Raw genomic sequence first — 17431 nt, 5'->3', positions numbered from 1 at the left:
GAGAGAGGAGTCGAGCAAAAATATGTGACCGACAAAAATATTTTTCGGTTGCGGCACTTCATATCCACGTAAAAAGGAAAAAATCCCCTTCCTGATTACTCGCGATATTCTCGTCTGCTCCGTCACACTTCGCAAAAAAAAGAAGAAAAAAGATCGCGTTGAAAGAAAAAGAGATAGATCGTCGTAGATCGTCGGCTAGAGATTATCGAGACAGGACTGATCAAGATTACAAAGATTCATAGGGTGGCAGAACGTCGTCGTCAAAGGTTCTTCCGTGTGTCTCCGTAGTGGGAACTTTTCCCCATTGGTTCGCGCGGACTCGTAGCGGACTTTGCGTTCCCGCCGCGAATGTGCTTTCTGCCAAGAAAAAACATCGTGAAAGAGAGAACAACAATCGAAAGAGAAACGTATGTACAGAAAGGGGGATGGGCGGAGAACGAGAGACAACGCGAAGAGAGAGACCAGTGGGGGGGGTGGGGGGTGGGGGGGGGAGAAGGGTGGATACCCTTATCGTCTGATATACGCGGGTGGGCGTGTGGGTCGGCAATGTGGGAGGAAATGATCAAAAGAGACGTGCGATCTGGCGGTTGCTCTCTTTCTCCTCGCATTGTTCGCCGTTGTCGCTGCTTTTCACTTTTCCTGTACCTCGTAGTCCCTTTTCCGAACTTCACGCTCCAAATCCCACTTCTGACCCTCACAAAGGTGGACGCGGTCGTAATACATTTGGCAAATCTTCTTCAACTCCACTACAAAGAATACGGAGAGTCTCTCAGAAATCTTTGGTTCCTCGATATGTTTGCTTTTCTGACGGCTTAGGCAGCGGGGGGGGGGGGGGCACAGGCGGAGCGAGAGACAGACACGCTCTAGCGTGTGATCGATCTCGCGCGACGTGTCACGCGAAAGCTAGGATCATCGTCGGATCTCGAGTCACGGAAAAGTGAGAGTCGTTGGAATATTACGAGTACCCTCGGCCGGAATTCAGTAATCCCATCCCATTAAATTATAGACGTAAAATATAAATAATAATTAAACCGTTATTTATATATTTTAATTTTTGAAACACACAAAAAGGAAAGAGAGAAGAATTCATTAAAAAGAAAAATATGACTTTGATATACATTAACATTGTGTTGTTCGCCGAATAAATAAACATTATACGAGCGATATCGAAGGATAATCCCTCTTATATAAAATCCAGCTTTACATATTTCAGCGAAGTATATAAACTGCAAGTAAGTCCAGCTTTACATATTTTAGCGAAGAATATAAACTGCGCCGCTCGAATACTAATAGTACGTCGCGAACGACGCCGGAATCCCGACGAGAGGGAGAGAGACTCCCCCTCGATCCCAACAAGCAACAAGCAAAACTTGCGAAATCTCCGATTCGAGTAAATTGGCGGTCCCTCTCTCGCTCCACGTGCGCGGTAATAAAAGTTGCGCGGTGCTCGAATGCTTAATCGCGCGGGAAGTGTTTTCCCCCGGCGCGATCGAGCGGGCGTAATTCCACCCTGAAGTCTCGTCCCGTGAAAATGGAGAACGCCCTGTCGTTGCCCTACCGGATGTCTCGCGGGGGGGATGTGCACGGCGCTGCCTCGGCTGAACACCTTCGAAACACTTCGATCTTCGACGACATTCGCACGTCCCGGGCTATCCTGAGCGTAATTGGAGGTGGTATGGGCGAAAAAAAAATGGGTAAATCGGCGCGCAATGCCGACGATTTCTTGCCGAAAAGTACCCCATGGTTATTCGTTTACTTGCCTGTTCGGTCAAGCGAATCGGAACCGATTGAAAAAATCGTGCGAGGAGGCGATTTGAACGAAACGAAAGTGAAAGAGGAAATCCCGCTTTTTGCTCGTCGCGCGAGCGCTCCCCGATGCGAACTGGTCTCGTCGAAGTTGCACCGCAGCTGCAACGGCCGTTGGCGCGAAATAAAAGTAGAAACAAAAGGACGTTAACGTTAAGGTTCGCGCGGCAAAAAATGCAGATGAAAAAGTTAATGTTGGTTACGTTCCGCCAAACTGTCCTCAAAGTCCCATTGAGAGTCTGGAACGTTAGTGCCTCGCGACATTTCCCTATCTAAGAGACGTGCAAACGTGCTCGAACCGAAGGTTCAAAGACCCGTCAACCAGAAACGCCTTCGAGAACCGTTCGACCAAGGATGTCGCTCGGTCAAGCACGTGGCGGAGTTAAAAAAAACCACGTAAATAAGGGAGAGAAGGGGTGAAAGTTGGATCAAAAAATAATCTATGCAGGTAACTCGACAGGCTCTCTCTTCTTTAGGCAAGCCGATCGTAATTACCTCCATCTCTTTCAACTTAATTTGCCTCTCGAGGTCATACTTATCGCCCTCGAGTAAGTATAGTCTGTTCCAATATGCCGAACAGATCGTCTGCAGCTCGGCTAAAAGAACAAAAAGTTATTGGAAAAAAAAACGCAAAATGGAGTCCGCTGAATGTGTTTCGTTATTCCCGGCTGTCTAAAAATCCACTCGTTATCACGTTGTAACAGTTTAAAAATTACAGCTTCAAAAGTCAGAAAAAAAACCGATGGAACTAAAATATTAATTACGGCACTGGCATAAAGATGTAAAACTGCGAGGGCTGTTATCCAATTCGTCGATACCGATAGGAAGGATAACAATCTCGATTTGCCGTCATTCCTAGCGTATCAGCGAATTGTCCCGTTGCGTCTTTTCATTAAAGAAAAATAAATAAGTAAACTTGGCGATGTTTAAAAATGTGATGAAAAATGCATGTGACGGCCCGCGGGGTTTTCCGTGATGATTTGTATCACTACGAAGGATTATTCGTGAGGAGATGAAATTATCGTGGGGAGAATAGAAAAGAAATGAGTCTTTCGCGTTAGAAGCGAGAAGCACGAAGCTGACAATTGCGTGATCGTTAACCTGCCACGGGGGGCAAGTGGGTGGTAGGAGGGAGGGGGAAAGGATTCGACTAGGGGAAATGAACGGGATGAGAGAAACGCGGGGCTGCGGAGCGGCTCTGAGCCTGGTAGTGCGTACTCGCAGGTGTATAAAGTGAACAAGGTTCTTTCTACTCATGGCGCCTGCGAGAGATTAACATTGCTGACAATGAGACGGATCTACGTGGAGCGATTCTACGAGTCGCGAGGGGTAACTACGTTAGAGAGCTGCTGCTAGAAAATACTCAGATGTCTATGTCTAAATATTATTACGGGCAGCTTATGCAAATCGGAACAGCCGCCAGATATAGCGCCTCGCGCGTGAAAGAAGAGAAGAAAGATGAGAGAAAGACGAATAGGAAAGAGTGTTTGGCGTTAATCGCAGCTCATCTCTCGTTTTTTGCCACGGAAAAAAACTCTCTCGACCTCCATATCCTTCTTGGCGACTTCGTACTCAAGGTCGTACTTCTCCCCCTCGAGAACGTTGATCCTCTTATGATACTGGGTCAGAGTGGACTTCACGCTAGCTGTTGAAATTCAAGTCACTCCTTGAAAAAATGCTCGCGACTTAGCCGTTTACGTCGTGGGCACCGCAATATTCGCTACGTGCTACGGTGGATAAATGTAACTTTTCGCGAATGCGATACGTACGCGGGGTCCGTTTCGCGTGTACGACTCGAAGCTGCGGGGGTGGAAGGCGTGAGTCTGGGAGAGGGATTGTGAAACCGGGGGACCGGCGTGTGTGTGAAAGCTAAGTCGAAATGTTATAAACTGTCGCTGTACCGCAGCGGTGCGAAGACTGTCTCAAGTTTCCAGCGGATGAAAGCGAGTTCTTAAACCATCTCCCGGGAACGACTCTCGCGAGCGTCGCTGCGAAATTTGAAACAATCTTGCGTGCAGGAGCGAAGATACGGATGCACATAGAGATATTCGCGCATAGATTGAAAATAATGGCGTAGTGGGGAGACGGTGGATTGTACAGTACTTCGCAGAGCGAAGAAAAAAGCATCGGAGGTTTTTCGTAAATAAAAGTCAGTTAAAAATATTATGGCGTGTGCTGTGTGTGGAAGCAGTGTATAATAATCTATTATTCGAGTGTATCTGACGTGTTTCAAAATTGAGAGATGTTATTCTGTTATTCTGACTGTATTCGCGTTTTTGCGAAAGTAGAGCGAGTAGTAATAAGCCGTATTAACACAATAATCAAGATGCGAATAGTCCGTAATGTTCTTAAGTCGCCATTCAAGTCGCCAGAGGTCCACGGACAGAAGATTAAAACGAAGAGAGCAGAGAGAGAGAGAGAGAGACAGAAGACAGTATGAGAAATCGCGCGCACATTAATGCGAAGAAAAACAGGATGCGGACAGAATCACGAAAATCGACGGCAGTTTTGTGTTACGTAGAGATCAAAGAAATAGAAAAGAAAAGTGTGAATGGAAAAACGGTGCGACGTAAGAATGCGAAGCTCGTGTCTCCTGCCCGACCGCGGAACGCGAGCTACGACGAACGGATTCAAGTTTCAGTAAAGAACCGTTAATCATTCGCCAAGCGCTCCGATAACGATTACTCAGCGGCTCGTTGATCAAAGTGGTCGAAATTACAAGTCCTCCAAGTCCGAGAATGAAAGCTTTCAATATATTATGATGTTAAAAAAAATTATTATTATAGCGAATAACCGTCGTAGACTACGAAGATACTCTTCGATCTCGCTATTTCTCCTTCGTGAGAAATCTCGAGCGGACTGCTCCATTTTTTTTTATTGCTCGTGTAATCACTTAGATCGCTATTTTCGAGCATATCGACGACGGCTAAATACAGCCGGTATATCGCAAAGTTGTGCAATCAATAATCTTGCGGCGCGCCGGTCTCTTTGCCAAAACTCTAATTATGTTCGTCGTCGCTGCGCGTAGACGTGCAACCGGGCGGAGATTGGCGATACACAAGTGCAACAATATTGAGCGCCGTTGTTACTGTATCGTGAATGCCGCGTTATCATACTGCATGTCGCGTAAACGTTCTCGCAACGGTTGCTCTCTCAAAAGTACCTCGAAGTCCTTCTTCTTAACAACATATTCGATGTCAAATTTTTTATCCTCCAATGCCGAGATCCTACTATGGTAGTCGCGCAGCACGCGCTTTAGGGTCTCTGTGTGGTTCAGCAGAAACAAAATAATGTAAAGCAAAATGAAGACGCGCACGAGGTGCGTCGCGTAAGCGCATTCAGATCGCCCGAAACGTGTCTCGCGCGGTTATTGCGCCTTTACTCGCGTACACCTTTGTTTTCAATCGGGACTGAAAAGTCACTACAAGTTAGATTAGAAAGAAATCTTACGGCGACACAATAATTTAATCTTGAAAATCGTATGCCAATTGTCGTACTTTCGGTCGCGATTTCTGCACTTGCGAGAAAGAAAATTTACCATCCAACGATCTTTAAAACACGCTCGGAAATGTAGCAACTCAAAGTTTCGGCCTGTGAAGGTGAACATTGCGTATTATTATTCATTATTGCGAAGTGGAATTTTTCGCTACATAAATGCAACTTCGCACAGTTGTGAGAGATCTTTTCTTAAATATCACATTAAAAAAGGAAATTATTCGTATCGACGACGTTTCGAATTTGTTAATTCTAGGCAACGATCCTTGCTGTCAACCGAGAGCGATCGCTCGAGTAAGACCGTAATTTGCAGACGCGCGGTTTTATACGCCGGGGACAAACGCGAACTTTGCCCGAATAGAGGAAATAGTCTGCCAAGGGGCCACTCCGTCTAAAAAATATCATAATCGCGACTTTCCGTAGGATTACGTAACGAAGCAAAGTTACCTTCGTTGGCGTCGTCGACGATCTTCGGTTTTCCGCAGCGCTCCTCGATTATGCGCCTCCTCTCGGCCGCTTTTCTTTCCTGCTCCTTCTTCAATTCCTCGGCGGCTTTCTTACGCAACAGCAACTGTAAACGCATGAAATCGTGAGATTCGGCTCGATAGGGGGAGAAAACGTTTCGCGTGCAGACGAGAGGGGAATTTTGCCGGGAATATTTACTCCGAAATGTTTGCGCGATTCGCTGCGACGACGAATCGATTCCTAATAGCATGAAATCGACATAATTAAAATGGGAATTTACATTCAGTCTGCTATAAACCATTTAAATCGTACGCAACGAAGCGGATTATTATTATGCTTATTTAATAAATATAAAGTTGCTCATTACGCAATCGGTTAATTATACATTAAAACGGCTATTAAAACAAATAGAGTCGTACGCAGCCACCGTATGAGTAATTAATCTTTGTGTCTATATATAAATGTGTGCCGTGTAATAACAGAAAGGCGAAATGGGAATGAATTAATTCGAGCCACGACGTGTTAAACTTACAACGCTCGACTCGAGAGGAACATTTCCGGGCGCGGTTCACCCGCGAAATAATTTAAGCTCGCGGCTAACGCCTTTCTCTTTCGGTCAACGGCGGGATAACGGCGTCGGTCGGAATTCGGCGGGTAGCAAATATTGACGCGGCGAAAGGAAGGAAGGTGGATTTATGGGAAAATAACATGCCGGCGGAGCCGGCGAGCGCAAAAAGATTCTCCGAGAGGTAATCTGCATGCACACGGGGAAACTTTGTGTACCGCGCCCGCGAATGTTCGCGACGGTGAACGAAGAGAGGATCGAGGGGGGGGAATCGGGGAGGGAAGAGGCGCGCACGGGATGTTCTGCAGGATGTTGCGCGACGATGGAAACAGAATGTAAGACGGGACCATAAAGTAAAGGTAAAAAGGCGAGATAAACTTGGAGGAAAGTTTCGGACGCCCCGGACGCCGGCGGCTGGGAAACATTGGGGGACGAAGAGGGGCAGCGAGGAGAATAGGAGAAAGTAATAGAGAAATGGATGTGCGGCAGTTGCGAGAAATATTTCGCTAGACGGGGCGCGGAGGGGCGCAAAGAGGATTATCGCGATATCGCTCGGACAACGCGCGGGAAGATTATGGCGTGCGATGTGGCAATGAGATAAATCGGGAACGAGGCGCGCGGACTTGGTCGTCGATAATGAACATTCGATGCGGCCAGGGGTAGTGATGCGATGCAATATAGAGCACACTTTTGAAAACCTGGCGCGGCATTAACGCCACGCGTTTTCCATTAGAGAGAAATATGACCGAGGACTCGCGGCGGGACTTGTCGCGATCGAGTTTTTAAAGAGGATATTCCGCGAGAACTCCCCCTCCCCTCCGCCCGCGGCGCGACCAACTTCGAAGAAGGGGTGGAAACAAAAAAAGCGGACTTACCCTAAGCTTCTTCTTCCTGTCGGGGGTCATGAAACCCTTCTTCGCCTTCTTGGCTTTGGAAGCCTCCTCGAGACGGGCGCGGACCTCCGCCCTCTTCCTCTCGGTCTCCGCCTGTTTCCTCTTCTTTTCCTGCATTTTTCGTGCGAAACTCCCTTAAAACATCTCATCTGAGAAAGCCCTGAAGCGTCCCGTGAAACGCGAATTTGGAAAGTGTTGCGCAATTCGAACTCGCTCCCGTCCCACCGCTTTTAGCTAAACTTTCGCGCGTCTTAAATTCACGAGCAAGCGCAGGTACGAAATTGGCAATAATTGCTGTAATAATACATTCTTTGAATTGAGTATATTAGAAAAGTGCGTAAGCACCAACGTTGATACGTTTTAATAAAACGTGTGCCAGAGAAAAAGAAATATCAACTTTCCCGAACACTGGAATATTAATTCCATCACGTGTAGAACCGTCGATTACGCAAAAGCATAAGGAATTTTCATATATTTCAGCTTTGACTTGAAGGAACCGTGGTTTCTGATTATTTTCGCAAAATTAATATCGTTAATTTAGAATATTCGCAATGGATTTTATTTCGTAATAAAACGAGCGTAAGCTCTGTTCTGATGAAAGGATTCCTTTCATCCGCCTGGTAAGTGGCCGTCCTTTAAGAGGCGACTCTACGTTTCATAGCTAGTTTTCTCTCTTACGTACATCCTCGATGCGCTTTCTCTGCAAAAAAAAAGAGAAAGAACATTTCTCGTTAGTATATTCTCTGTGTCGTGGGTCGCATGTACGGCGATATCTGAAACACTTTTTGCAGCGCGATCCTTTCGACTGTGAAAGAGGATATTTCTGAATGGCGACTAAGGAGCAGGGAGGGAGCGGGAGAGTTCGAGAGGGAGGAAAGATTGCGCGTTTGGTGTTCCAGATTTCGCCATCATGGAGTACCTTACAAAGCATTAGCGTAGCGCTCGTGTTTTCGCGTGTTTCATGACGACGCAGAGCTAATGGAGTCTGTCTTAAGTGATATAACTTTGTCGCCGTTAAGCGCTACAACAGCGAGCATCTTGTAATATCGTTTTGCGCAAACTGTCGCGTTTCGCTTATAGCATTACGCTCTCTACTCGGCCGACCATTAGCTCTGCCTTCTGCAAGCCGTGCAGATCTCAACGACCGGCGTGTGGATCGAAAATAAATCGCGTACAGAAGCGGTAGCTTTAAACCTTGGCACTCCGAATAAACGGCGTTGCAACGCCGCGAGTAACGTTATTATTATAAGGCCTCTTCTGCAATACGCCATACGTCGCTGTCGGATGTCGAAACGTAGCCGATGGTCCAATGAGAAAAGTTTTTTATATGCCTCGACGGTCGAATTGGTTCAGAGTGTTCAGACAGAAAAAATTTGCGAATCCAATGCTACTACACTTGAATGTATCATAAAATAGGATCTATATAGTGCCAATCATATTTATTGTAGAGAAAGGAATATTTTAATCCTCAATGAAAAATTGTAAAATCTAGAATAAAATGATAGTCTTTTGTCGAGTATCGCGGTGCTATCTTCGTGCGTTGTAAGATGGAGGGACAATTTATTCTACACGCAAGAATATATAAACTTACATTTATATAAGTTACTCTTGTCTCAATAAGTGAGTCAGTCTTTTTTAATTTGATAGCGGAGAGTAAGAATTATGGATTCTATTTTGATATTGTCTTATTTTTATACTAAATGAGGCTGCGAGAAATATAAATGCGTCAAGAATATCTTTTGTCTCGGTGACAGAAGTCCTTTCTGAGGGTGTAGTGAGAGGCAGATCCAGGTTCAAACCCTGGCCGAGGTAATATTTTGTCGCAATAAATTTTAAATATGAAATAGTTGGACACTAACACCCTGCCACGGCTCTTAGTCCTTTATTCCTTCAAATTTGTGTTCATCACATTTGAGCCATACGAATTTTATTAATTTGAGAAAATTTCTTTTTCGAAAAGGAAATTTGAACCATCGGCTACATACGACGTACTGTAGAACAGGTCTAAGGCTGAATTTACAATAAACGCAGCAAGTCGCAAGCAGAAATCGACCAATGACAGTCTATTATTCTTGTCATATTTGACTGTAATTGGTCAATTTCTCGCGGCTTACAACTTGCTGCGTCTATTGTAGACCAGCTTAAGCGTGTCGTACGCTTAGATAAACTTTGCTGACAGTTGTTATGAACGCTATTAATAATTGACGAGCACATGGTTGTAAGGTGCGAGTAAAAATGTGACGAGCTTCCTTTTCTTTCTTTGACACTTTTTATTAACCCTTTTTCCGCCGATTTGAATTTCACATATTGCTATGTGCGGTGCGTGCTGCGAACTCTGGTGACATTAAATATATTGCACACTCATACATTTGTAATGAGAGGAAGGTAAAGCGTTAGAGACATATAGTGCCGCAAAGAAGAGTCGTGGGACAAAAATCACTCTGCATGCGAGTTTGGTGTCTACTTTACCCCAGTTTGATTGTGTTTTATGTTTGTCTATGATGCGCGCTCTCGGGAGAGTTTTATGTTTTACTATAATGGCTCTCCAATGTATACACATTAGTTTCGATTGAAGGAGAAGCAGAGACAGTGTCCTTAGGAAAAGACTGTTGAACGTTTGCTCACAATGGCACAGCGAGGAATGAGAATCATTCAATATATAATTTCAACTGCCTGTCTTTTTTTTTTGTTAAACGATTACAGCATTATAATGATTTCCCAAAGTACTGCAGTACTGCAAGATTACATAGGATTATTTTAAATCTATTAATCTCCTTAATGAACCTTTTGTAAAGGATCCGAACGTTAGGAGCTTGCAACATCCTGTACAGTTTGCGAACGAATGAAATAGCTTTAACTGTACACCGCGACATAATGCAAGCTTCGTAATTATCAATGGAAAGTTTGTATAAAGAAGACGTTCCCTGCGTCGACATTGCTAAGTTATCGCTCGTGACTCCGAATAAACGAACCTTGTCCGGAAAACTATGTTCACGTAACGGTTTTAATCAGTAAATGGAAGTTCTACCGATCCGGCAGACGCTGTCTCCATTGAGTGCAGTTGCGCTGAGTTTTGCCTCGCGATGTACACCGGCAAATACCAAATATTTTCTCGTTTTAAAGACAAAATTTCCCCCGTGCCATCGTGAGCGGAAGGAGTTAAATCGCGACGAGCGAGCGGACTCGGTCTTGTAAGTGCAACCGAGGAGAGAAACAGCGGAGAGGAAGGGTAAATCGATCTGGAAAGAGCAGCGATAAAGGCGCAGGGGTGAGGGCATAAATTATTACGGTACACCGAGATCGACAAATCAGGGAGATCACAAGTTGGACTTGAATCTGCGATTGAAAATCTGGAGGGACTTTGCTCGCGTAAGGATAACGCGAGTGACAAATAGCCCGCCCGGGCGGCCGGGAGAGAAAAGATATAGAGTAAGACGAGGAGATTCGGAACGAGAGTGGAGAGGTCCGCGTTAAATAATGCCGAAATAAGGGCGAGAGTGTGGCGATAAATCAGGCAAAAAGTCGGGCCGCGGAGCATATAACGGAGACAACGGACATGTCGGTCGTAATACGACCAGTCCCATTTCCCGTTTCCTACAGAGCGGAAATTTTACGGTGAAATTTGCGGGATATATGTTCCCCGCCGCACGGCTCCGAAAACCTTCATTAACTTTTACATTTGCGGTACGCGCCGCGCAAATTGGCTTCATTATACGAAGGAAAACTCTATCCCATCGCACAAACGAAGAATTGTCGTCCGCGTGGTGGACATTACGGAGGAATGCTGTCACAGTCATCGGGGTAAAGAGCGTGGGGTACGAATTGCTTATTTAAGAACGCGGAGGGACGAAGGTCGCCAGACCGGTGGAAAATCCCGCGCGTTCGGGGCTACTTCTTTTCCGAGATGTAAAAATCAAGTATTGAAGACGAAGAGAGAGTATCAAAGTGCAAGCAAATGAAAGAACGAGAGTGCGGCGGGGAACGAAACGGCCGGGAGATATTGGGAGATCGTGGAAAGTTTCTTGCGGGAGGATAAAAAGGTGGAGCGAGGGATAATCACGACGAGAAGCGAGCTTCCATGATCGCCCCGTCATTCTACGTAGCATATAAATCTTTTTCAGGACGCGCAAACTATGTGGTTCATCCTTGACCACCGTCTATATCCTCTACTAAGCTGCTTCAAAATGCCACTGTAGGAAAAAAAAAACGAGGCTCGGTCTGCTCGAAGTCCTCGGGGCTTTACACGTAAAAGCTCGACGCCGTAGAAGTATAATATTGAAGAAAAATGATTTATTCACAGAAAGGTGTATTTGAGGCAGGGCTTTTATATTTTCTCAGGACGGCGCGACCCTGTTACGTCACGGTAAAACATCTGCGGCACGGAATTCGATTTTAACCTCTAGGAATAATAAAATTAACAGGCTCGGTGATAACAAATTAAATCAAGAATCGCCAAGAACGTGTTTAACTTAGATTTCTCGAGTCCGCGCTGAGAGAACAGAGTCCGTCAAATGCACCTTCCGACAATACGAATCGAAGGATTCGCGGTAAAGACATTGAGTAGAACCACTGTTCTATTTTTATTGACAAGGTCTATACTATCTTTTCTAGAACTACAGTTTATGTCAACGGCTTCTCGCAGAATCACACAAAGCGGAAGCAATGCGTACCTTTCGACGGTAATGCTAATTTTACTGCACGAGTCCGACGCGTAAGATGTTGCGTGGTATTTCAGCGTTTCCGTCGTCCGAAGATGATGCAGCAGCGAAAAATCCATCGAAGATGAAATATGAAAAAGAGAACGTGACATTAAGAAACGCCCGGTACGCGTTTTCACGGCATCGTGTGCCATGGTCCTCTCTCCACCGTTGGGCTCTTAAATAACGAATAAAGACGCAAAGAAAAAGAAAACGCGATAAAGGTCCAGAGGGGAATACACACCTAACCTCATCGTCCGCCATGGTGGTGTCTTGTCGTTACGCGCGTCTACCTAGAAAAATAATGGAGAATGGTGCAAACGTTATTGCTATACATGTAGACTGACCGAAACCCTGATGAACCCGCGCTATTAATAGTACCATCGGAATCATCTGGTCGTTAAAATAAATAAGCGCCAGCGTTCGCGGCTTCCTATCCTAACGGAGCAGATCTTAGATTCTGAGAATTATCTTTGGAGAATATCGTAAAGTGACGTAAAGTATAAGATGCTATTCTATGCATTAAACAGGGTGTTACGTAATACTCGCATCACCTCTTCTTTACGGATAGAGCGGACTAGACTGAGTCGGAAAGTCCTTTGCAATTTTCGCAATAGCTAACGAGTTGTTAATTATTAAAAATCGCTGCCTTAGCCCAATTCAGGCTCGCGGTGAGATGCGGCCGTCCCGCGATCGGCGTTGCTAGGCGCGCGGGGAGTTGCTTATTATACGTAGCCCTTGCCGTGTGTCATGAACAATTCCCCGCGCGCCTAGCAACGCCGATCGCGGGACGGCCGCATCTCACCGCGAGCTGTAGTTGTAAATTTTATCTATCGGTACGCGAAATTTCAGACCCGGTCGCCGATGAAATAAAATAAAGAAAAAATATTAAAGTTGTATTTTTTAACGTTCCAGTAAACACCAAGTAACAGTTACATAATATCAATATTATAATTTCCTACCCAACAAGATAAATGTAATATAATGTTATATTACATTTACATTGTTAAGTAGGAAATTATAATATTGATATTATGCAACTATTACTTGGTGTTCACTGGGATAGGGGTTGCGGGCCGATCGCTCGTAGAATAGGAAAAGTATACTATCAAAAAACGAGATGAACATACTAAATGTCACAAGGATTCAAATGTGCTATTAAGTATATGAGGTCACCGACCTCTGCGAGCAAACTTGTTAGTAAAATCCAAAGATACAAAGTTTCGAGGAAATTTGACAGCTCTTTGAGACTTGATAATATCACATATTTTTAAATATGTTTTTAATGTGCATTTAAATGTGCATATATAACCTAGCATATCAATGAATTCGATCAATAACGCATTAAGTGATATTTTTTCATGAAAAAAGTCATATGGATTTATAAAAATCAAAGGGTTCCCACCAAAGTACCCGTACTAACCGCTCCTTCGTGCAGGAGCCACCTTAAATATGGCAATAATAAATATTAATGGATACAAAATGTTTTTATAACAAAAATGATATTAATATAAGAATACAGTGCAATATATGTTTTAAGATTTGTATTCTATTATTTTGTATCTTTGTGAGCAGAAAATCAGGATACCAATAGTTTAAAAATCAAATATTTTCACAAATTCGTAAATATAATAATGTCTGCTAGATTTTTATCATTTCGTATGCGCGAGCGATTTGCGGTCTCTCGGCGAGAGATCTAGAAGTCAGAGTGCAACGTCATAAAAAATTCAAATTATGCCATCTCGACTTTCTGGAAACGCTTGCCTTTTCCTGTCACGACGACGTCACTTCGTCACCTGTAAATGACGTCACAATGAGTTTTACGTTCCACCTGGGGGGACGTTCAGCGGTGGTCAAACGCTTCCGCGTTCGCGAGTAGAGCTCAGATAATGACGGAATGACGTCGACGGTAAAATGGAGGCGCTCGGACGTCCGTCGGCGCGTCCGACGGAAGTAAAATGGCGGATAACCGGAAGAAATTGATCGACGTGTCTCCCTCGAGCCGACCGATCGATTCGCCGTGGCGATAATTCATGGGGCTCACGCGCGCAGTTTTCGCCGCGTTAAACGCGCCGCGCGGGGCGGAAAGGCGAGCGTGGGTCTCGCCCGATGCGCGACGGCGGTATAGAATATCCGGCGCGCGAAAATAGACGCCGGCCGTCCCCCACTTTCCGCGACGTGCCGTCGTCGGGACGTCGGGTAACGTCGACGATCCAAATTTGGATGCAAGGGCCAAACGGTAGATATCCCGCCGCCGCCGGCTACAGCTGGATTCGATGTCGAAACGGCGAGGCGAGCGGATAAACAGAGCCGCGCGCGTCTTTGCGACGGCGGGAAAGGGAGAGGAGACGAGTATGCACGTCAGCAACGTCGCGCTATTTGCGAGTGACATCTCGTTCGAGGGAGATGACGGTACTCGAGGGGAAAATATCTCGCGCATATATCAGCCGATCCCTCTTATTAGCGCGATGCTCTCCCAGACGTCGCGGAAATCGCGACGGAGCCGCCGACTCGCCGCGAGACGAGGCGCGCGATGTCCCGGGAAGTTTCAAAACAGATAACTTATATAGGTAAACTTCTGGTGCGCGCATCCGAAATTGTGCAATTCCGTTAGGGAGATAACAATTGCGCGTTTAGCTCGCGCGACGCCGCGCTCTCGTTGTCGCAAGACGCCCGAAACGTTCAAGAAGATAGATTGTGCCTCGTCCGTAGCGACATTCCGCATTCCAAAAATACTTAGGAACGTCACGGTTCCACTGGCGAAACGTAACGCGACGTCGTAACGAACGACTCGACTACGGCGAAATAAGATGTCATTAGTAATATACGAAATGACACCCAAGTGGAATTATTTAAGCGCGCGCTGTCCCTCATAACGCACTCTCGTCATTTCTCATTTTGTTTATAATAATTGCTATTTGCATTTGCTTGTTTATTAGGAACGCACGATAATTCTCCTATAACGTATGCCGTTTTGATGAAAATTACCGTCGAGAAATATTTTCTGCACAGTTACAGGATCCTTTCGCGGAAAATAAGATTCTCGCGAGATGGTATAACGCTTAGTTTCTATATATATATTTTCTGCCTTTTGATCTCCGCGCGGCGCGTTCCATGGCTGACGTGGAATTCGAGCGAGCGTTGCATAATCGGGATATAATTTTGTTGCCTTGCGTCACGAGTGACGCGAATTTGTCAACGCGAGAGCGACGTATCGAGATTCTTTTTTTAATATATAAAAATTGTAGAGTGATCAGATTCTTTTCATCCGACGACCGTACTCGCTGCAGCGCCTTCTTTTGTGTTCACGATGGACGATCGCCTTTGCTAAGTATAGATTTCCTCGCGCTCGCGAACCATTCCGAGACACGTCCTATCCTATCGAGACGCACGTACCATCTCCGATATCAAAGAGGCAGGCACCGTAAAAATAGACACCTCGCTAAATCTCATTAAATTGAGATTTTGAGATGGTTAAAACGAGATACCTGGCCGTAGGACGAGCTACGCCCCACGTTGTTGAATCTTTTTAAATTAAAGACGATAATACAAAAATTTGCCTTTCATCGAAATATTGTAAATCCCAAGGGAATTAATCGCGAGGTGATAATCAAGATAACGATATAAGGCCGTTTCCATCGAGTGGGAAGGAAATCTACGATTTCTCTTCGTAAAAATTAAAACGTGAACCAAGAAGGTCCGAGGATGGTGCACACGTATTTTACAAAGCATCCCGAATAACCGATTACAACGGGAACCTTAAACGGAACAAGTTCTCGTCCATCACTTTCAACTGCGCGTCACTTTCGAGACGAGCGATTGCTCGGTCGATGATCGCCGATCGGTCACTGTCTCGGGAGTCTCGGGCGAATCAATCGTCACAACCTTGAAAAGTATCTTTTGTACAGCCACTCGTTTCACTGACACTCGAGCGCGAGAACTTCCCAACAACGATTTTCCTCGGATAACGAAATGGCATTTCAAGAGCAACAACTAGTCCCTGGAGGAAATCGCGGGGGTTCCATTTTTGTCTCCTGTCCCAAGGTTCTTCAGGCTTCCTCCTGAAGAACACGGGACGATCGATGCCTTCTGGGACGCTCTCGCGCTGCGACGATAGCGAGGGGCGACAATCGCGAGGACTACGGGAAGTGTAGGGCTTACCTTGTGGAGAAAGCTCGCTGGCTGCGACTAGCCAACCGGACCTTAGGCAGCTGACTGTGCCGTCGTAGATACCTCGTCGACTTCGTGAACCTCCACCGTAGGCCGTTCACGTGGTACAGGCACGACCAATGACGGCACGCCACTGGTCGTAAGCATTTTTAGGCGAGAGCTCTGCCCGCTCTGCTTGTTGCCAAAAATAATCGGAAACTGAAAACGGAGTCGAGCCCGCTTGGTACGTTCGCTAGGCTTACCCGTTCGTTCGCCGGATCGCCTTCTGATCTCGCTCGCCACGTATTACCGTCGCTGTTATGAGACAAGAACGGTGCGGTCTTGAACTCGTTCACCCTCAAACGTCACTAATTAGGCTATTCAGAAGTAATAGTCATTCCGATATAGAATAGCTTAACGTTGCTGCAATTTTTAATCAAAGGTGCAATATTTAACGTATTTATAGAAGACTATTACAAGTAAATTCCTCTTCATACACTTTTAAATATAATTCTGCGTAAAACAGATGTAATTTCAAGTGAGTTAATCTACTCGTGTTAATACAGGGCGGAATATTATATTAATATTTTTACATTCATGCGTAAAATAAATGTTTATTTTTGCAGGTAATAATTTCATTCTTCGTCGCATCCCATCCCACGAAAGGCCTAATTCGAACATAAACATGCCATTCCCGAGACAAGTCGGATATACGAAACATCGTGCAGCTGGATGAAAATGAAAAAGGAGAAGCTTACGCTTCGATCTTGTGAAAATTATTAATGTCCCATTCGCGCAGCTGGGTAGGGAAAAAACTGAGATATTATCGGCACTTTCTGAATTTCTCGCGCTTGCAGTTGCCGTTTGGCAACTAAACGCGGTAACGATGACGGAAACGTCGGCGCGCCCGAACGTAACACAATCGTATCGGCGTAATGTCACCGTCGAATTTCAATGAAACTCTTGGCTCGAAGGTACGAATTGCGCTCTGAGGGACTTGTGGGACATCTCTTATCTGCAAAAACTGTCGAACGTGATTCCGTCTCTGGTGGAAATATTTTGCTGAGATGAACTCGAAAATCTCTCTCAATTGACCCCGTTTTATTATCATTTAGTCGGTATTTCGTGAAAAATTAGTGAAAAATTATTTTCATTAAAAAGTAACGCAAGTTTTTATTAAATTCATTATATTTAATAATATCTAATATTTCATAATTATGATTAATTACTTTTTAAACAGTATAGCTTAGTTCTTACATTTCACAAAAGTAGGAACATTGAATTTCACAAAATTACGATTCATTTTGAGATACATTCAGAAATTTTTTATTTTACTTTTTATCGATTCCATAGTATCTTCT

The 17431-nt window shown here is 45.0% G+C and overlaps 1 protein-coding gene across 15 annotated transcripts in view; it reads right to left on the bottom strand.

Annotated features, from left to right (window-relative positions):
- The window catches only part of LOC105562172 (troponin I), a 26489-nt gene extending 10277 nt beyond the window's left edge, over positions 1 to 16212 (bottom strand). The window contains exons 1-6 of one of the 15 annotated variants that reach the window (XM_012012777.1): positions 16083 to 16211; positions 12171 to 12214; positions 7907 to 7924; positions 7207 to 7335; positions 5749 to 5872; positions 3351 to 3451 (exon numbers count right to left, since the gene is read on the bottom strand). In XM_012012777.1, coding sequence (XP_011868167.1) covers positions 3351 to 3451; positions 5749 to 5872; positions 7207 to 7335; positions 7907 to 7924; positions 12171 to 12185 — 387 coding nt within the window. In that variant the 5' untranslated portion in view covers positions 12186 to 12214; positions 16083 to 16211. Of the gene's footprint in view, positions 1 to 645; positions 747 to 2301; positions 2403 to 3350; positions 3452 to 4969; positions 5071 to 5748; positions 5873 to 7206; positions 7336 to 7906; positions 7925 to 12170; positions 12215 to 16082 lie in introns of all 15 variants that reach the window. The other 14 variants (XM_012012778.1, XM_012012776.1, XM_012012782.1 and 11 more) reach the window with 14 other exon arrangements.
- Between the last annotated feature and the right edge of the window lie 1219 nt (positions 16213 to 17431).

Source organism: Vollenhovia emeryi, unplaced genomic scaffold (assembly GCF_000949405.1).
Source record: "Vollenhovia emeryi isolate VEMERY1.0 unplaced genomic scaffold, V.emery_V1.0 DF939193.1, whole genome shotgun sequence".
NCBI classification, from domain to species: domain Eukaryota; kingdom Metazoa; phylum Arthropoda; class Insecta; order Hymenoptera; family Formicidae; genus Vollenhovia; species Vollenhovia emeryi.
This window is presented reverse-complemented; position numbering and strand designations above follow the sequence as displayed.